General features: G+C 42.2%; 1 protein-coding gene across 4 annotated transcripts in view; it reads left to right on the top strand.

Moving 5' to 3' along the window:
* The window catches only part of GANC (glucosidase alpha, neutral C), an 81,875-nt gene that overhangs the window by 57,809 nt on the left and 2,051 nt on the right, over positions 1-22,015 (top strand). For all 4 annotated transcript variants that reach the window (XM_070424506.1, XM_070424522.1, XM_070424515.1 and 1 more), the window contains 7 exons: positions 227-470; positions 1,798-1,862; positions 7,004-7,080; positions 13,874-13,948; positions 16,487-16,600; positions 17,799-17,911; positions 21,703-21,806. In XM_070424506.1, coding sequence (XP_070280607.1) covers positions 227-470; positions 1,798-1,862; positions 7,004-7,080; positions 13,874-13,948; positions 16,487-16,600; positions 17,799-17,911; positions 21,703-21,806 — 792 coding nt within the window. The remainder of the gene's footprint in view (positions 1-226; positions 471-1,797; positions 1,863-7,003; positions 7,081-13,873; positions 13,949-16,486; positions 16,601-17,798; positions 17,912-21,702; positions 21,807-22,015) is intronic.

Genomic DNA, 22,015 nt, shown 5'->3' with positions numbered 1-22,015 from the left:
CTTTTCAGAGAGAGAGAGAGTAAAAGGGAGGGAGGGAGAAAAACTTTAATGTAAGAGACACATGGATTGGTTGCCTCCCGCATGCTCCCCAACCAAAGGGTGGAGAGCGAACCCCCAACCCAGATACATGCCCTTGACCAGGAATCGAATCCACAACCCTTCAGTCCTCTAAGCACTGAGCCTCATTGGCCAGGGCTCACAAACCTTTCTTTGACTAATGAATCAGCTGATGTTGGCGGCTTCGTCGGGGATCCAGAGGCGGAGCTGCTAGTGCGTTGGTACCAGGCTGGAGCCTACCAGCCCTTCTTTCGTGGCCATTCCACCATAAACAGCAAGCGACGGGAACCCTGGCTCTTTGGGAAGGAACACACCCAGCTCATCAGAGAAGCCATCAGAGAGCGTTACACCCTCCTGCCCTATTGGTATTGTCTGTTCTACTGTGCACATGTGACTGCCGAACCCATCATGAGGTAAATAGGCTTCACCTGTCGGAGGCCCCAGCAAACAGTCTAACCAACCACTGGGGAACGGAGTAATTACAGAGTGACTTCAAGAGAACAGGTGAAGGAGAGCCATGTGTTCAATCATGTCCTCAGCTTATGTGAGCAGGAGTGGAGGTAGCAGAAGATAACTCTGTGATTCAAGTGTTAATATTTGATATGAGACAGAAATAGAGCTTTTTCAAAGAAAAATGAAATGACTTCGTAACTGAATTCATTCAGTATTTAACCCACAAGCATCCTCTTATGAAGAACATTATTCTGCTAGTCTTAAGCTCTATCTCACCCTTGGAACTAAACTGTTCCAAGTTTGAGGTAACCATTTTTTCTGATGTATAAATTATATTCTGATTGTATTTTTTAAACTATAGGAGGAATCACACAGAGACATACTAAGACTCCTGGATCCTCCGTTCCTAAACCTGGCTCAGATCAGAATCATCTGGGAGCTTCTTAAAAAACACAGATTCTAAGGCCACACCTCCAGACCTACTAGGAATCTCTTTGGGAAGGTTTCAGGGATCTATATTTGTTAGAAAATTTCCTGGTGATTCTAGACATCAGCCAGCTTTAGAGACCACTGCTTTGTTACCAATAGGAAAGGGAATACATTATTACAAAAGCTAGTGAATAAACTAAAAGTAAGTCTCTTGTTTAAAAATATCATTTCCTCATGAAATTGAAAAATATTATTAGAACCATTAAGTTAATATTCAGATACATAGATATTGAAAGTTTTCTTTATAAGCCCAAATGTCTTCTAGGTAGTTGTGTGCAACAATAACAATAAAACAAAACCACACAACAGTTTCTCAAACCTCTAAAAATGTTGCCAGTTTGAAAACAAGAAAAAACAGTTCTTCTCATTTGAATAGGTAATGATTAAGGATGCATGAAAGGCAGTGACAGCATAAAGAAATGGCACAGATTTTATATCATTATAAAATGATTTTACAAACATTTAATTTGTTTTACACCAAACGTGTTAGGCATTTGGACTTCTGATTCTGCCTGTCAAAGTAGTATTTATTTCTAGTTCAACAATCAGAAGGAAAAATAGCAGGTTCGAGATTTCTCAATCTTTCATTTAAACGTTTAATCTAATTGATAGCTCTTTTACATAAGAAAAATAAAAGTAATCATAGCAATTGCTCATAAAATCTTGAAACAGATGAAAAGAGACTTGGCCCTGGCTTTTTCTAATTTCCTTTGAATGGTTACAAAACTGAAAGTATAAGTGATTGAATTGTAATAAGAATCTAATGTTGAAGAAAGAATTTTTTTTTTCTTACCCCAGGCCTCTGTGGGTAGAGTTCCCTGATGAATTAGAGACTTTTGGTGTGGAAGATGAATACATGCTGGGTAAGCATTTCTTGATTAATTATAATTATGAGAAATATTGTAATCATGTTCTTGTTATACTTCCTAGTGTAAGAGCACTAAAAAAAACCCCTAATTTCAAGAAAGCCAAAAAATAAAAGAAATTTCATCACCAAGATTTTTAGTGCTAAGTGGAATCATAGCTATTCTGTTGTCATGTAGCACATCTCATATTAACTTTAAATAAATCCATCCTATTTGTGAATGCAATTGGTATTCTTGTTCTGGGTCCACTCCTTTAACCACCAAATCTGGAACATGGAAGTCTATCATCTTGGCAATAAGGTTCAAAAAGCCAGGCTCAACAGAATTGCCAAAAAGATAGAACAAAAGAGAATGGAAACCCCAAAATGTAAAACATCTTGCTCTTTAGGTCTCCACTCATCCTTAGTTCTCAGTTGAAATAGCAACTTTCTTGGAGTAAAATTTCCTGACCAAAATTGCTTCCTAATACCTAATTCCACCTACTTAAATTCAAGTCAATCCCTCCTATTACATAACTTTTATTTTATTTTTACTTTGCCTTTTTGGTATCCATCTGAACTCTAATTAGTTTGTAATTACTTACTTAATACCTGTCTTCATTGACTGTAAACTCCGTGAGGGCAGGGACCATGTCTGCCTTATTTGTCACTATATCCCCAGAGCTCAGCACAGTGCCTAGTACTCAGTAGGCACTCTAAATATTTGTTGAATTAAAGAGTGGATTTATAGCCCTGGCTGGTTTGGCTCAGTGGATAGATAGTCAGCCTGCAAACTGAAGGGTCCCAGGTTCGATTCCGGTTAAGGGCAAATGCCTGGGTTGTGGGCTTGATCCCCAGTTCGGGGTGTGCAGGAGGCAACCGATCAATGATTCTCTCTCATCATTGATGTTTCTATGTCTCTCTCTCTCACCTTTCCTCTCGAGAAAATAAATAAATAAACAAATAAATAAATAAGAGAATAAATAAGTGAATTCATAAATGGATGAATTTTACACATATGTGATACTAAGGCCAAAACAAAATTAATAATTCAGATCGTGTTTAGGAGAATTTTAGCCTTCCCAGTGCATATGGTTCAGATGTCAACCATGGTGTTGCTTCATCTGGTCTTGCTGCTTTTCTGGCCTGGAGCTAAAACACACTGAGGCCTAAATGTCACCTCTAGATTGACCAAAACTCTGTCCTGTAGTCAAGGAAGAAGATCTGAATGTCCATGCTGACCACACTTCTAGATAATAATTGTAGGCTCACCATCACCAACATCACTTATAGCAAACAATGAGGCACTTGGGCAAGTGCGATGGTGCTTTCAGATTACTGACATACTAGCAGTTTTGTCACTGGAAAGGCACCAGGTCCAGAGAGGGTCTGCCTCGGTCTGGCCTGTAGTGTGTGGAAAGATTTCACCTGAGTCTAGGTGATTTTGAGAGTATGTTTATTAAAGTTGGGGACACTGAAACAAAGGAAGGGCTTAGGATGGAAGAAGCAACAGGAGAGATACTAGATGGTGCTCTGCTTTGGCTCTCTAGAGACCTTATAGGAAAAAAGTGAGCCATGCTGGGCAACGTGGACTCACTGAGAAGTAAAAGTCACAGTGACAGAGTGAGCCAAGACGAGGCTGCTGTTACCTCTCTGAAAAGTCCGAGAAAAGGGGGCCTTGGAGACAGGCTCAGGGGGGTTACCCCAAGATGAGTTGCTGCTGTCCACTGCTCTCCTGGTTGCAAGTCTTGCCAGGATCCTTAGAACTTAGGAGAAAGAGAGCAGAGATATATGCCTGAGAAAGAAAAAGGGAAGAAAGGTGTGGGCTCCCTCTGGGCTGTCTTCCTTTACCTTAAGAAGCTTTATCTGTTTCCTAAAGGTAAATTTCTGGGGAGGTCTCAGGAGAGGATCTCAATAGACTGTTCATTGGCTTTCCAGGTGTGTCCTTTCAGGGTCGTGGTTTCCACTGATTGGTCAGAGCTAAGAGAGGGGATCATTAGTCATTGCATCTGGTTCTGATATCAACCACGGTGTTGCTCCATCTGGTTTTGCTGCTTTTCTGGCCCGGAGCTGAAACATACTGAGGCCTAAATGTCATCTCTAGATTGACCAAAACTCTGTCCTGTAGTCAACAGACCCGAACTTTGTTCCTAAGATTTTATGTGGGTCAGAACTTCATTGTCCTGAGGGCCCAATGCTTAAGGGTGTGGTCGTGCAAGGGAATCCTATGAGGCCATTCTCCTGCCCTCTTATTCTCCCTCTAAGGATGTCTAAAATCACTTGACTAGCTAGCAATATGCCAAGGGAGGAAAGGTCAGAGGAGGGCCTGAATCAGATGTCCATCGATATGAATGTTCAGGGGATGTAAACCACATGACTAGGGAGGAAAAGGGGGGAGGTCCTTGTTTTCTCAGTTTTGCCCATTGCTAGGCACCTGGAGCTTTCACCCTGGTGACCTTCTGTACCTTGCCCATTGTCCGTGCTCTGCTATGTTTGTCCAACTGCTTGCCACAATGATGCACAAAAAGAGACTGGGGTCCCTCCCTAGAACTTCAGTATACTGTAAGTGGATTGATGACAGGCAATAATAGTCACCTCTGTGAACACCTATCCTTTTTCTAGCAATGCATCTCTCTGATGAATCATAGGTTCACCTCACCAAGGTCTCTACTTTTAAGAAGTTCACAGTCTAGAGGAAACCCAGAGGTCAGAGTGGGACCATCCAGTTTGCAGCCCCGTGGAACCATAAAGGACACACTCAGGGGGCAGACTCAGTGAGCACCAAAGCCCCAATGAAGCAAGTCTTGCCCCAGAGGGGTGTCTCCAGCACAGAAGTTCTCCCACTGCAGACACAGCTGATTCTCACAGCCAATTGGCCTGGAGGTTAATTCCTCCCAATGATAACTATAACAATCAAGGCTTAACTACAACAAGACTGTACACAAAGACCACAAGGGGGTGCACCAAGAGTGTCCTCCTCAGGTAATTGGGGAGGCTGAACCACTGGGCCCGAGAGGACACTCAGCACAGAAAACCACTTTATCAACACAGGGAAGCATAAAAAATGCGGAGACAAAGAAAAAGCACACAAATGACAGAAATGGAGAAAAGCAAACTACTGGATATAGAGTTCAAAACCACACTTTTAAGGTTTTTCAAGAATTTTCTAGAAACTGCCGATAAACTTAATGAGAGCCTCAAGAAATCTAATGAGACCCTCGAGGTTGTGATAAAGGACCAACTAGAAATTAAGCATACACTGACTGAAATAAAGAATATTATACATACTCCCAACAGCAGACTAGAGGATTGCAAGAATCAAGTCAACAATTTGAAATACGAAGAAGCAAAAAACACCCAACCAGAAAAGCAAAATGAAAAAAGAATCCAAAAATACGAAGATAGTGTAAGGAGCCTCTGGGACAGCTTCAAGCGTACCAACATCAGAATTATAGGGGTGCCAGAAGATGAGAGAGAGCAAGATATTGAAAACCTATTTGAAGAAATAATGACAGAAAACTTCCCCTACCTGGCGAAAGAAATAGACTTCCAAGTCCAGGAAGCGCAGAGAACCCCAAACAAAAGGAATCCAAAGAGGACCACACCAAGACACATCATAATTAAAATGCCAAGAGCAAAAGACAAAGAGAGAATCTTAAAAGCAGCAAGATAAAGAAAGTCAGTTACCTACAATGGAGTACCCATACGAATGTCAGCTGATTTCTCAACAGAAACTTTGCAGGCCAGAAGGGAGTGGCAAGAAATATTCAAAGTGATGAATACCAAGAACCTACAACCAAGAGTACTTTATTCAGCAAAGCTATCATTCAGAATTGAAGGTCAGATAAAGAGCTTCACAGATAAGAAAAAGCTAAAAGAGTTCACCACCACCAAACCAGTATTATATGAAATGCTGAAAGGTATCCTTTAAGAAGAGGAAGAAGAAGGAAAAGGTAAAGATACAAATTATGAACAACAAATACACATCTATCAACAAGTGAATCTGAAAATCAAGTGAATAATCTGATGAACGGAATGAACTGGTGACTATAATAGAATCAGGGGCGATGGGTTCTTTCTGGAACGCGCCCTTGCCTTTCTTCCCTCTCAGTAGTACATCTTCACTTTCTCTCCTAAGCTGTAAGGGTCCCCGTGAGACTTGCAACCAAGGAAGGAACAGGCAGCAGCTCCTCCTGGGCTCACCCCGAAGCTGTCACCAAGGCCCCTTTCCTCTGACTTCCGTGAGCTACCAGAAGCCTCACTGTAACTCACTGGGTTTCCTACAATGTTTCCAGAGGGCCAAGCAGAGTGCGGCGTAGGCTCTCTCCTGTTGCTTCTTTTCTCTAAGACTTTTAAATACATATATATTTTTCTTTATTTCAGGGAGGAAGGAAGAGGGAGAGATAGAAACATCAATGATGAGAGAGAATCATTGATCGGCTGCCTCCTGCATGCCCCCCACCGGGATTGAGCCTGCAACCTGGGCATGTGCCCTGACTGGGAATCAAACCATGACCTCCTGGTTCATAGGTCGATGCTCAACCACGAGCCACACCGGCCTGGCTCCCCTAAACTTTTCAGTAAGCTAAAAGCAGCCCTGCCTTGGCTCACTTATTTCACTGTAGCTTTTACTTTTCCGTGAGTGCATGAAGCCAGCGTGGCCCACTCTTTCCTATAACATTTCTAGAGAGCCAAAGCAGAGCTGCACCAAGGCTCTCTCCCGCTGCTTCTTCCACCCTAAGCCCTCCCTTTGTTTCACTGTCCCAGCTTTAATAAACATACTCTCAATCCCAAAAAAAAAAAAAAAAAGAATCAGGGGCATAGAAAGGGAGTGGACTGGCTATTCTTGGGGGAGAAAGGGATGTGGGGGATGCGGGAAGAGACTGGACAAAAATCGTGCACCTATGGATGAGGACAGTGGATGGGGAGTGAGGGAGGAGGGTGGGGTGGGAACTGGGTGGAGGGGAGTTATGGGAGGAAAAAAGAGGAACAAATGTAATAATCTGAACAATAAAGATGTAATTAATTTAAAAAATATAAATAAATAAATAAATAAGAAGTTCACAGTCTAGTGGTGCTTAAAACCACAAAAGCACTCAATTAAAAGGAAAGGATGTTTTCAGACTTTGTTTTCAAATTTATTTCTTCTCCATTTTTCAGGAAGTGCTTTATTGGTTCATCCAGTCACAGAGCCAAAAGCTACTGTGGTTGATGTGTTTCTGCCAGGATCAGATGAGGTAAGAGTAAATGACAGTCACATATTTTCTATGTCTCATATCTATTTTTCATTCTGATGAATTAGCCCTGTTAGGAAATAAATTTCTTCATCATGCAATTGTAGAGACAGCACAAATGACTAGAGCAACTAAAGATTCTTAAAAGTCATGACCACTGTATTCAGAGATCAAGAAACTTAATGGAAGAGCAGGGAGAAAGTTGAATAGGTGGATTAGAATGGTTCTTTATATTCACACTTTGACTTGTGTAAGTGACTCCTTATAAACACACTGAGATTTTAAGTAGGAATAAATCTTTAGTCTACTATGAGGTATCTAACTCTAGGGAGAACAAGTATAAAAAGACTTTGCTCTTTGGTTCTGGCTCTCTCTGAATCCTGAGTTTTTGTCACCAAAAGCTGGTCTCCAGATGTTACGGCCAAAGGTGATCCTGAGTGGGGGGGTGAAAGGATTGAGAAAAGATAAGAGAATGAAAGCTGGGTCTCGGTGGGACGCTGCTCCCTGATGAGGAGACAGCGCCAGCGCCCACAAGCCATGTCTTTATCTTATAGCAGATGCCACGAGGCAAAGTAGGGACGTGATCACGTTGTTTACAGCATTCTCGTGAGTTTCAACCCCACTCAACTACATGCACCTGAACTCTATCACAAGGTACGTGGGGCCACGTGTTTGGACCATAGGTTCAAGCTTACAACCATAGCTGTTGGCTATAATTGTGCTGGGAGGGCCCTGCCCTTCCAGCTGGGACTTGCACGTGGCAATGAGAGGACTGTATCCTTTCATTAGTCCGAGGCTTGAACCTGGCCAAAACACTGTAGCTGCGCCCCACATATCCCCCTTTACTTTTTTTAAACACGCCCATTTACATTATCCAAAGAACTCTAAATAAATTATTCAGCATCATCAAAACAGACTTCTGGCTATTTAACAAAAGCATAAACACAGCAATGTTAACAAGAGAACAAAACTCTGGCTAATAAAGCAATACCAATGCAAAATCAAACTACAAACATGTTAACATTTTTAGGACATTCCACCCAGAGTCCTTAGATTTAGCTCCGCAAGAATTTACAGAAAACTGACAGTTCACCAATGCTAGCATAGCTTCCACTTGCTTTTCTAACATTTGCTTGGCCTCAGTCGCCATCTTCTTCAGCTGACTCCATGCTGATATCTCGGTCACTAGCGTAGTAAGATGCCGCCCATGCGAAGATGTCGTCGATGCAAAACTAGTCCCCTGGATCAGGCTGCCTGGACGGTTGACCTCAGCACTGAGTAGGCATCAGTCCCAGTCAAATCAGCCCTGTCCGCGCAGGTGGAAGTCTGGTCCTGCAGAGCTGGAGACTTCCCACTCTGAGTCTAGGGTCTCACACAGACCCAAAGTCCCGGGGAGCTATCAGGTCGCACAAGCAAAGATAACCAATGCCTAGAAACAATGCAACTGCTGCAGGAGCTTACAATCTATGTCTAAAATAAAAATTACTTCCTTAAACATCAACCACAGCCATCTTTTACTTTACAGTGGCTTAAACAAAACCCAGGAGATTTCTACCTTATTTTGTACCTCCTAATTACTTATTGTTTTCTACCACCTATTTTCTACCGCTTGCTTCTTGCCGCTTGCTTTCTACCGCTTATTTTCTACTTATTTCTCTATTCCTACAGCTTATTTCTACCACTTATTTCTACTTATTTCTCTATTTCTACAGCTTATTTCTACCACTTATTTCTACTTATTTCTCTATTTCTACAGCTTCTCCTACCGCTTACTTTCTACAGCTTATTTCTCCTACCGTTTATTTCCTACCACTTATTTTTTACAGCTTATTTACTACTTATTTCTCTACCTCTAACTATGAACTATAGGTCGGCTTGGCTGCCCTTGCCCAAACCTTTCCTGGGTTGCAACCCCCGCTTATTTCTACATTTCTACAGCTTATTTCTCTTACCGCTTATTTTCTATTTATTTCTCTACCTCTAACTATGAACTAGGTAGGCTTGGCTGCCCTTGCCCAAACCTTCCTTGTTTCTACTTATTTCTCTATTTCTACAGCTTATTTCCTACTACTTATTTTTTACTTATTTCTCTACCTCTAACTATGAACTATAGGTCGGCTTGGCTGCCCTTGCCCAAACCTTTCCTGGGTTGCAACCCCTGCTTACTTCTCTATTTCTACAGTTTATTTCTGTTTTACTATCTTTAGCTTAACAAAACCTAAGAGATTTCTTATTTTCTACCGCTTTTTTTTTAACGTATACTGACTTTCTCTTTTGCTTATCTTATTTTCTCTACTTATTTAAAAATACGTCCGCTTATTTCTACCACTTATTTCTACCTTAGGAATTTAAAAATGCTCCAATAAGCATTGTTTTTAGGGATCCACTTCTTTTTGTGCTTTTCTGCCTTATTTCTTGTCTATTTTTTTTTACTTATTCTCTCCTTAAGAAATTTAAAAATGCTTCAATTAAGCATTGCCCCATGTTTTACACCGAGCTATTACCAAACCTCGGCTCCCTATCTTACTTTTGCTTTTAGCCTTACTTTCTGCTTTTAGCCTCATTTTTAGTGATCCCCTTCCTGGGATCCTGAATTTCCCAAGTTTTACACCGAGCTAATATTACCACACTTCGGCTCCCTACCTTATTTTTGTTTTTTGGCCTTCTTACTTTTGCTTTTTAAGCTTACTCTCTTTGCGCGCCTTGGAGCCTCCTTTCACCTGACCACTTTTTAAATTCCCCCGAAATCAGGCCTGTTCGGACGCCACTTGTTACAGCCAAAGGTGATCCTGAGTTGGGGGGTGAAAGGATTGAGAAACGACAAGAGAATGAAAGCTGGGTCTCGGTGGAACGCTGCTCCTTGATGAGGAGACAGCGCCAGCGCCCACAAGCCATGTCTTTATTTTATAGCAGATGCCACGAGGCAAAGTAGGGGCGTGATCACGTTGTTTACAGCATTCTCGTGAGTTCCAACCTCACTCAACTACATGCACCTGAACTCTATCACAAGGCACGTGGGGCCACATGTTTGGACCATAGGTTCAAGTTTACAACCATAGCTGTTGGCTATAATTGTGCTGGGAGGGCCCTGCCCTTCCAGCTGGGACTTGCACGTAGCAATGAGAGGACCCTGTCCTTTCATTAGTCCGAGGCTTGAACCTGGCCAAAACACTGTAGCCGCGCCCCACACCAAGGTGGATAAAAAGTAATAACAGTGACTTTCCTCTCTGCCCCTCCAGCCTTGTTCTGCTCTTGTACTGGTTATTGTCATTGGTCTTTGCCACTGTATAAAATCCTAGACCTGTTGGAGCCCTGGGCACTGAACCCAGGCAGGGCAAGGGGCAGAGGTGGATATAAGCCAAAGGGCTGCAGAGCAGCCAGCCCAGGGTGATAAGAGCAACAGTCTCCAGAGACAAACCAAGGATCTATCCCATTGATGGCGAACCTATGACACGCGTGTCAGAGTGACACATGAACTCATTTTTTTGGTTGATTTTTCTTTGTTAAATGGCATTTAAATATATAAAATAAATATCAAAAATATAAGTCTTTGTTTTACTCTGGTTGCAAATATCAAAAAATTTCTATATGTGACACGGCACCAGAGTTAAGGTGTTTCAAAATGCTGACACGCTGAGCTCAAAAGGTTCACCATCACTGATCTATCCAAAGGGGCTTAGGAGAAGAGACAGGGCAGAAACTCGAGGCATCAGACTAGGAGAAGAGTCTATGGATGGAGAGCAGGAAGGAGGCAGACCCTGGAGAGGACCCATGAGCACTGGAGCATTGCCACAGGCTTCAGCAGATGGGGAAGAGCCATGAAGAATACTGAACTGATGTGGGCCTGTCATGGCAAGCTATTCTTGGACTGTCAAGGTAATGGTGAGGTAGCTGAGCCAGGCATGCTCAATGCTCAGTATTGCCAAGTGCTGCCATGGCAACACCAGGAAACCAGTGCCAGTGTTCTTCCTCTATCCAGCTTTACATGTATGGTTGTTGCATTGGTTCGTTTTTTTCAGGTTGAATAAAATGGTTTAATGTGTTCTCTTTAAATATTCATCTTTTGTATTGGTTTATTGAGGCTGCTGTAACGAATTACCACAAACTTAGTGGCTTAAAATGACAAAAATGTATTCTCTCACAGTACTGGAGGCTTAAGTTCAAAATCAAGGTGTCAGCAGGGTTGGTTCCTTCCAGAGGCTCTGAGGAAGGATCTCTTCCATGGCTCTTTCCGGCTTCTGGCGGCTCCCCACAAGCTTTGGTGTTCCTTGGCTTGTAGCTACATTACTTCAGTCTACCCCTCCATCACCACAGTGCTTCTCTTCTGTGTGTCTGTGTCTCCTCTTCCTTCTCTCTCTTAAATGTAATGGCATTTAGGGCCCACCTGGATAATCCCAGATCATCTCCTTATCTCAAGCTCCTGACTTGAGTCAAATCTGTTACCGTGGACAGGAATATTCACTCCTTCCAGGGATCAGGAAGTAGCCAGGCTTTTCTCTAGAAGATTCATGAAGTATGGTCTTTGTCCTTGGTTTCTCCCAGAATTTACAATTCTGAAGCTGAGGGCTCTTTACAGAGGTTCCCTTGCCAAGTAGAAACTTGAGAAAAAGGTCAAATACAACAGCTAAATAAATTGTCCTGCCAACCAGCAATGAGAGGGACACATGTAATACTTTCAACAATAAAGATTTTTTTAAATTGCCCTGCCAAGTGTTTCTGCTGAGTTTCTCCAGTTGATTCTAACAAAGCCTAGGCTCCCGTTGAGAGGAACCAGCCTCCTTTCTGATTTGGCCATACATGTTTACAAATGGCCTGTCATAATTGCAAGCACATTGTTGTGACTATGTAATATACTCCCTCAACACTATCCCCCAGAACATCTCTAACTATTGCTCTTGCTACATCTTCCCAAAGCCTGGGTAGAAGAGCCAAGCCGTTCCTTGCCAGACATTTGCCTCACTGGTTGGCTAGTACCACATCACAGGGTGCAAGGGAAATATCTAAGGTCCCTCACTGTCATTTTCCCCATGTCTCTGGATGGCCCATTCTCTCTCCTTCAAGGCTTTCCTTGAACATCTCCTTCCCAGCGAGGTCTTCTCTGACCACCTCTTTAAGGTTATACACCACCCCCACTGCTCCTGTCCAGCCCTCCTTCATCCTTTATTTTTCTCCACAAAATGGTGCCAACTCCTGACATTCTGTATATTTACTTAGATGTTTTGTTTGTGCTCTCTCTCTCCCATTAGAATGTTAGCTTTTTTTAAGGCTTATTTTTATCTATGTTCACTGCTGCATCCTCAGCATCTAGTTGGGTTCTTGGCACATAGTCAGCCTTTGATAAATACTTGCTGGGTGAGGAGCGTGGTGACCGAGCTTTAGGTCTGGTCTATATGGTTTTTAATACCAGTTATACTCCTTCTAGGTTGGAGATCTTCGTATATGGCACCAGCAAAAATACCCTCTACCTCTCATTCTAATTAGTTCTAAAAGTGATAGACAGGTAATTCTAAAATCTTATTTGAGTCAGTGTTTTTTTTTTTGTTTTTAGCTTTTACTCCCACCATCTCTTTATTTAAAGCTACTGGAATTCGCCAAAGAAAGATTACAAGACAAGACACCTAAGATAATATCCCTTATAAACACAGACACAGAAATACTTAATAAAACATTAGCAAATTGAACCCAGGCAAGGATACTACACTGTGATGAGGTGGGATTGATCCTGTTGAATTAAGAGTTCACTGTAGCTAATCATAGTAAAGTCACAGCTCTCACATTCACAGCAGGACAGTGACAGACGCAACAGCCCAGCTATATAAAGGATGTGATAATCCCAGGATGTGAACTTGTGAAGGAGGCTCTGTGGCTGGATTGGAAGAGAGAAAAAGAGGTTTTTGTTTTCATGCTGATGGTTTCTTAAGGATTTAGCCCAGTGGTTCTCAACCTTGGCTGCACATTAGAATCACCTGGGAATCTTTTTAAAATCCTGATTTCTGGGCCTCATCCTCCGGAAATTCTGTTTCTTTGTTATGGGGTGGGGCCACAACATTAGTAACAAAGAAACAGAATTTCCGGAGGATGGGTCCCAGAAATCAGGATTTTAAAAAGATTCCCAGGTGATTCTAATGTGCAGCCAAGGTTGAGAACCACTGATTTAGCCCATCAAATTGCTTTGTAGTACCTCTTTGGTACTTCAACAACTAAACCCTCTTGACAGAAATCCCAGATAAAAGTTTGAACCTCGTCCCTGAATTGTACTTTGTAAAAAAAAAAAAAAAAAAAAAATGATCCTATTGAAGTTTCCTTTTGTTTTTCTATGAGATGCTTCCTTCATCTGTCATTCATTTGCCTGCAATGTGCTTTCCTTCTTTGTTGTTTCCTTCGCTCCTTCATCATATTTTTTGCTAATAGACACATTAAGTTCTTATAAGCCAACTGGACTGTAAAATCCATGAGGTCAGGAACTGCCTCTTTCTGTTCACTCATGTTTACCTCGCATTGTTAGGCACATGGCAGGTTATTTAATTGATAACTTTAGGATGGATGGATGGATGGATGGGCAAATGAGTGGCCTTTTAGTCAAATTAATCTGTCACATTAGTACGTTAGTCTTTTGGGATCTTCTTAAAAGTATGTGTCCTTCCTAACTTCTACTCAAGATTTTTAAAATTATACTTATTTTAGCTTTCTGATTACATGTATTTGAAATCACGATAAATGGGTGTTTTACTGAATAATAAAATTGTGATCAGAGTTGCTCATACGCTCTTTTTCACTGGGGTATGTTCCTTTCCAGGTCTGGTATGACTCTAAGACATTTGCTTCTTGGGAAGGAGCATGTACTATGAAGATCCCAGTAGCCTTGGACACTGTAAGTTGTTCTCAGACTGTTATTTTTACCTGTTGTACTGTATTAGCCTGCTTGAGCTGCCATAACAAAATAGCATAGACTGGTTGGCTTAAAAAATAGAAATGTATTGCCCTGGCCAGTTGCTTGGGTGTTGTTCTGTGTACCAAAAGACTGTCGGTTTGATTCCTGGTCAGGGCACCTGCCTGGGTATCAGGCTCCATCCCCAGTAGGAAGTGTGCAGGAGACAGCCAACTGATACTAGTTCTCATATAGATGTTTCTCTGTCTTCCTCTCCCTTCTTCTCTTAAAAACAAACAAACAAAAAAACAGAAATTTAATATCTCATAGTTCTGGTGGCAAAAGTACTAGATTAAGGTGTCAACCAATTAAGTTCCTGGTGAGGACTCTCTTCCTGACATGTAGACAGCTGCCTTCTTGCTGTGTCCTCATATGGCAGAGGGAGAGTGAGGTATAGGATCAAGGCCCCACTCTTATGACCTCACTTTACCCTAATGACTTCTGTAGAGGCCCTGTCTCCAAATGTGTACAGTCACATTGGAGGTTGGGGCTTCAACATATGAATTTGGGGGGACACAAACATTCAGTCCATAGCATGTGCCTACATAGAAAGAACCAAGGATATTAGAGTCCTACAAAATGGCATGGACATATGGAGACAGGAAGTAGATTAGTGGTTGCTTAGGGCTGGGGAAAGGAGAGAATTTGGGGAGTAATGGGTAGTGACTGCTAATGAGCACAGGGATTCTTTTTTGGGTGATAAAAGTGTTTTAAAATTCATTGTGGTGATGGTTACATGACTCTGGATATACTAAAAGCCACTTAACTATATATACATTAAAAGGGTGACATGTATGGCATGTGAATTACTTCAATAAAGCTGTAAATATATGAGAAAAGTGTAAAAATAACATACTCTGATGAAACATAAAGTACAAACAACTCTTTCCCATATGTTTACATGTATATGTCTAAGAAAAATAATAACACTGAACACAGAAAGCAAACATGGTAGTTATCACACATGACATACAGAATGTCCTTCTACTGGACCAAGTCAAAAAACATGTTTGAATTATAACCGGGACCTCTAGGCCCAAGATAATGCAGTCAGTTATGATGTTAGGATCAAAGTGGCCCATCTGGATAGAATTTCTGGAGGGAAGGTGGCTCCTGCAGCTGAATCACCACCATCACCACAAGCCCTAAGTAGTGTGAAGATTAACAAATAGGTATTGATGTTACTTTCGTTTAATTATCAGTAGCAATATGAACTCCATTATAAAGAAAATGATTTCAGATGTCAACTTTCAGGCCTAGAAGAGACCTTAACTTGCATTTACTCCAGTCTCTCATGTTTACAGGTAAAGACACTGAGGTTCAGAGAGGTGAACTTGTCCAGGATTGTGGCTAGATTATGGTAGAACTGAGACTAGATCCCATTTCACACTAACTTACTACCTCATTCTTTGAGGGAAAGAAACGAGATTGGTTGATGAGGGTGGGAAGATAGATGTACTTTACTTCTTGCTGCCACCTGCAAGTCAAGCAGAGGGTGGGCATCTTAGCTACTCCACCTCACTCCCAGCTTCATTGAGACTCTTGTACTCTTCTCCCTGCTTGTATGTACTCAGAGCAAAGTACACTCCCTTCGGTGATCCAGGGAGCTTTCTTACAGAGAACCGTCCTGGAAGACAGGACACGGGCTGGGCTTTCCCTGCTGGGAATGGCATTCCAGAAGACCCGGAGGTATGGGTCATGCCTCCAATCCTGTTGTTAGGGTCATTTAAAGTGCCCTTGGTGGCTTCTATAACAGAAGTTTCACAAATTTATCCTCAGAATTGAATCATTCATCCTGATGATCCAGGAAATCAGGGAGCAAGATGGGTATAGGTCAGTGATGGCGAACCTATAACACGCGTGTCAGAGGTGGCACGCGAACTCATTTTTTTGGTTGATTTTTCTTTATTAAATGGCATTTAAATATATAAAATAAATATCAAAAATATAAGTCTTTGTTTTACTATGGTTGCAAATATCAAAAAATTTCTATATGTGACACGGCACCAGAGTTAAGTTAGGGTTTTTCAAAATGCCAACACGCTGAGCTCAAAAGGTTCGCCATCACTGGTATAGGTTGTAGTGAATAGGAGCAAAAGTCACCTTCCACAAACAAATGAACTACCATCTTTTATCTACACACATCTACATCTGGGCCTACTTATACAGACAGAAAAATTCACTCTTTAGCAGGGCTCTAGAAATAAACATGTCTATTATATTGACAGCAAAATTAAAGATATAAACCAGGAGAGGCTACTTATAGGATAGGCAGAACAGGTAATAAATTGATGAAGGGTGAGAAGTTTGTTTAGTGTTTGAACTCTATTCCTTTTCATGCCAGGGCCCCCATAAATTTATATTGGCTTTGAATCCATCCGTGTAAGGAATGTGAGTCTTGTACAATGAAACATTTTTAAATTCTACTTTGAAATTGCCTTCTATGAAAGCTCCTTCCCTGAGAGTGTCGCTCTGTTATAGATACCAGTGTTTCAACGAGGTGGAAGTGTAGTGCCTATAAAGACAACTATAGGAAAATCCACAGGCTGGATGGCTGATTCCCCATATGGACTCCGGGTGGCTCTAAGCACTAAGGTATTTGGAAAATGTTACCTTTACACATTTCATTTGTTACTCGTGGTAGCCTCTTGAGTGTGTGACACTGTGTAAAAGTGGTGAACCCCATCTATGGGATAGGTGCTTCAGATGTTTATCCAGAAATCAAAGTTTTTAATCATTTCTGAATCATAGTCTAACTTATCTGACTTGCCTGGGGCTGTTCTTTAAGGAGCTCTGAGAACTAGAAATTTCTTCTGAGGCACTGTGACCTTTGGTGCTTTGCAACTTGGCATTGATTCCACTGGACTGAAAGGACACTGGGGCCTAGGCAGCCTGTCCCTGAAACTCAGTCTCCTGTAAAAAGTTATCTGTATCAGTGCAACATTTGGGGGACACCCCCGCTTCACCCCTCCCCCCCCGCCACCCCCTCACACACACACACAATGACTTCTGTTCTCATCAGATGGCTCAAACAACTGAAATCTCCGTGGGTAAAGCCTGGAAGGATCGATCTGTACTTTTAAGCCAAAATGAGAAAGCAGATTTCTCTCCTATCCATTTGCCCAAATGCAGTACCAAACACAACTTCTTACTCATGCAAGTATTATAAAATAATTCAGCTTTCTTTTTTTTACATCCTTCTTTTCCATCTGTTTCACTTAGGCATGTTTTATTGGGCCTAACTATGGCCTTCAGGCACATAAGAGGCCACAGAATAAAATACAAAAGACTCAAGATCCATAGCACATCAAGCGTTGTCCAAAACAGTAAGCTGCCATGTGGAGTGCTGTGACATTGAATGACATGCAAAGGGAGTCCTCCTACTAAAAAAAGTAGGAACTAGATATCATTCCCTACATGAAGTGTCTACTAAAGAGAGTTGATCTCATCCATTATATACTAATTTTTTTAACTTCAGTTTCATTTATGACCTGTTATCACATTCTAGGATCCTATTTTCAGGGAAGCCACCTATGCCACTGACCATACTTGGGGTTTAAATTTCTTTCAAGAAGGCCTAACTCTTTGTGCTCTTCTTATGCGATTTCCTTATTTATATTATTGCACTAATAGGTATTGATTGTATGACTACTTTGTACAGCTTGAATATTAAGCATATGATCACCATAATTTTTCACAAATTTTTAAATCTATTATTTCCCTTTAGGGCGTGGCCTTCTTTCCCCAGAAAACTATTATATAACCACATTCTCTTCCTGGATCCACTCTCTAGGGTTCTGCGGTGGGTGAATTGTATCTCGATGATGGCCATTCTTTCCAGTACCTCCAAAAGCAGCAATTCTTACATAGGAAGTTTTGTTTCTGTTCAGGTGTTTTGAGCAACAGGTAATGACAGCTAAAAATCTGTGGGTTTTCTGAAGTAAATTATGTTATTCTTTTGCTATCCTCAAATACACAGCTGATATTTTAAGAGACAATTTAAGAAGTTAATGATGAAAGCCATTTATGGAGTGTTTTTCTTTACTTTTTTTCAGCTTCATTCAGGTATAGTTGACAAATAAAACTATAACATATTTAAAGTGTACAACATGATGATATGATATATATACACATTGTGAAAGGATCCACCACAGAGTTAATTAATACATCTATCACCTCACACATTTACCTTTTTTTGATGAGAACACAAGTTCTGCTGCCTTAGCAAGTTTCAATTATACAACATGGTATCAATATAGTCACCAGGTTATACATTAGAACCTCAGACCTTATTCATCTTATAACTGAAAGTTTGTACCTTTTACCAGCCTCTCCCTATTTCACCCACTTCCCATCCCTAGGCAGCCACCATTCTACTCTCTGTTTCTATGAGTTTAACTTTTTTTAAAACATTCCACATATAAATGGTACCATTGCTGTATTTGTCTTTCTCTATCTGGCCTATCTCACTTAGCAAAATGCCCTCTAGATTTACCCATGTTGTCATTAATGGCAGGATACCCATCTTTTTTAAGGCTGAATAATATTCTATTACGCATATACTAGGGGCCCAGTGCACGAATTTGTGCACCTTGAAAAGAACTGTGGGCCGCGAGGCTGCGGTGGGCACAGGGGCGGGTCTTGGCCCATCCTCCGCGCCCTAACCCGGCCCCTCCCACTGTGGCCCCAAGTCCCCTGTCTGCTGGCAGTCCCGCTCCTGCCACCACTGCTCCCACATGCTGACAGCGCTGGCTCCACTCACACCCGCTGACAGCACCCAGCACCAGCTCCACTCACACCCGCTGACAGCGCAGAGCAATTGACCAGCAGCAGGTGCAAGAGGAGACAGCGCTGTCAGTGGGTGTGAGCAGTGGCTGCTGGCCCCGATTGCCCCTCAGGAGCAAGGGGAATTGGAGAAGCCCTGAGGGGCGATCGGGGCCGACAGCTGCCACTCACACCTGCTGATGGCGCCAAGTGATCAGGGCCAGTGCCGGGCGCCAACAGCAGGTGCGAGCAGCGGCTCTGGTGCTGGCAGCGGGTGCAAGAGGGGCCAGCTCCAGCAGCAGGTGCAAGCACCAGGCAGGACCACGGTGCACAGGAGCAAAGAATTTTCAGTAACAACCAGAGGCTCACCCCGATGACAGCAACTGGCACCCCATCTTGGTCTGATGCCCCTGCTCACTTGCTCCACCATCCCGCCATGGCCAACGCTCGCCATGTTCTGCACTCTGCGCCTGCTGCCAACACCCGCCATGTTCCATGCACACCCCCTGGTGGTCAGTGCACATCATGGCGACCAGTTGTTTGGTTGTTTGGTTGTTCCACCATTCGGTCTATTTGCATAGTAGGGTTTTATATATATACTAGAGGCCCAGTGCACAAAATTCATGCCTGCACTCTTTCCAATCTGGAAACCCTCAGGGGATGTCCGACTGCCAGTTTAGGCCCGATCCTAACTGCCCCCTGCCAGCCTGGTCACTGCCAACTCCCCCCCCACCGCCGGCCTAGTCACCCTTTACTGTCCCCCCTGCCAGCCTGGTCACCCCCAACTGCCCCCATCTGCCAGCCTGGTTGCCCCTAACTGCCCCTCCTGCTGACCTGGTTGCCCCTTACTGCCCCCCCCTGCTGGCCTGGTCGCCCCCAACTGTCCCCCCTGCCAGCCTGGTCACCCCCAACTGCCCCCCCTACAAGCCTGGTTGCCCCCAACTGCCCCCTCCTGCTGGCTTGGTCACCCCCAATGCCTCCCCTCAGCCGGCCTGGTCACCCCCAACTAGCCCCCCCCCCACCACCAGCCTGGTCGCCCCACACAGCCTGCTGTTCAGTCATTTGATCGTCCCTCACTAACCCCCCTGCCGGCCTTCTCACCCCATGCAGCCTGCTGTTCAGTGGTTACTGTTACTGTGATGGCATCCTGAATAATTTGCATATTCCTCTACTATTAGTATAGATATAGGTAGATACCACATCTTCTCGATTCATTCACTCATTGACAGACATTTAGATTGTTTCCATACCTTGGCTATTGTGAATGATCCTACAGTGAACATGAGGATAGATATATTTTTGAGATACTTATTTCATTTCCTTCAAATATATACTCAGAAATGGAATTGCTGGATCATATGGTAGTTCTATTTTTAATATTTTGAAGAACATTCATACTGTTTTCCATAGCAGTCATATGAGTTACATTCCCAGTAACAATGTACAGGGGTTCCCTTTCCATCACATTTCCACCAGCATTTGTCTTTTTGATCATTAGAATACTAACAGGTGTGAGGTGACAGCTCATCGTGGTTTCAATTTGCATTTCCCTGATGATAGGTGATACTGAGCCCCTTTTTATACATCTGTTGGTCATTCATATGTCTTCTTTGGGAAAATACCTACTCAAGTACTTTGCCAATTTTAATTGGGTTATTTTATTTTATTTTTTTTATTTTTTATTTTTTTTGCTATTGAGTTACATGAGTTCCTATTATATTTTGGATGTTAATTATATATTTGGACATATCCTTTTTGGATATGTGGTTCACAAATATTTTCTCCTACTCCATAGATTGCCTTTTCATTTTGTTGATGGTTTCCTTTGTTGTGCTTTTGATGTAGTAACACTTATTTATTTTTGGTTTTGTTGCCTTCGCTTTTGGTGTCAAGTCTAAAAGAAATCATCACCAAGACCAATGTCAAGGAGCTTACTCACTATGTTTTCTTGTAAGAGTTTCATGGTTTCAGGTCTGACATTCAAATCTTTACCAATTTTGAGTTGATTTTTGTGTATGGTGAAAGATAGGGGTCCAATTTCTTTTCCTTTTCTTTCTTTCTTTCTTTCTTTCTTTCTTTCTTTCTTATTTATTTATTTATTTTTATGTGGATATCAAGTTTTCCCAAAACCATTTATTGAAGAGACTATCCTTTCCCTATTTTATATTTCTGGGGTCTCTATTCTGTCCCATTGATTGATGTGTGTTTTTATGCCAATACCATACTGTTTTGATGACTATAGCTTTGTAATATAGTTTGCAATCAAACGGTATTTTTATGACCATTATTTTGAACTCTCTATCATGTAAATAACATCTCTATTTCATTAAGGTCAGTTTCTGTAGACTAATCATGTTCTTTTGTTTGGAAGATACTCCCTTGTTTCTTTATATTCCTTGATTCTCTGTGTTGGTTTCTGCACATTAGATAAAACATCTACCTCTTTCAGTTCTAATAGATTGGTTTTGTGTAGGAGATGAATTTCATCAATCAGCCCAAGCCTGAGCTCCTGGTTGCTTCTCAGGCTTTTGTGATTATCCAAGCGGCCATCTTTGCTCTTAGTGGCTGCCAGTAGTTGAGGATGTACCAAGACCCATCAGTGACCCAAAGCAGGGAGTGCAGTCAGCACTTAGATGCAGGCTGATTAGAAGCTGGACCCCCAGGCAGTAGCTATAAAAGTTTGTAGTCATACCTCTTCCGGGAAGAAATTGGGAAATGGGTGTTTTTGCCTGCTCCCTCTGTGCTGAGTCCTGAGGGGATAGCCACAGCACACCCATTAACAACTGATTCTTTGTTTGATATAACCCTGTACAACTTGCGAACGTAAACACTGTTGGCTATCAGAGTTAGCCAAGTCTGGGGATGTTGGGCCTAGTAACCAGTCCAAACCCCTCTTTCTCTTCTGTTCCTAATGCTATGTATATTTATTTCAGTTGTGCTGATGAGAGGGGGCATTATACCAGCAAGTGTGTGGTGGAGCAGATCTTTGTCCTAGGCCTCAAGAAGCAGCCATCTTCTGTGACCACCCACTCGTCTGGTGAGGAAACAAACCATTTATTTCTGTAAACATAGAAATATCTAAGGTGAAGAGGTGATTAGCCCTAAAACTGACATAATGTTTTAGCCAAGTGGACTCTACACTTCCTGGTAGAGGTCAAATATACTGCTATCCAGAGGGAGCAAGGCCAGCCTGCCTCTCTTCATCAGCTGGTCTTTCTGCGCACTCTAAGCTGTTGATATTTTTCT

The sequence above is a fragment of the Myotis yumanensis genome, unplaced genomic scaffold, assembly GCF_028538775.1.
Source record: "Myotis yumanensis isolate MYYU_CA2020_CCGP unplaced genomic scaffold, mMyoYum1.0.hap1 SCAF_1, whole genome shotgun sequence".
NCBI lineage: Eukaryota > Metazoa > Chordata > Mammalia > Chiroptera > Vespertilionidae > Myotis > Myotis yumanensis.
Note: the sequence above shows the minus strand (reverse complement) of the source record. Positions and strands in the feature narration are given on the sequence as shown.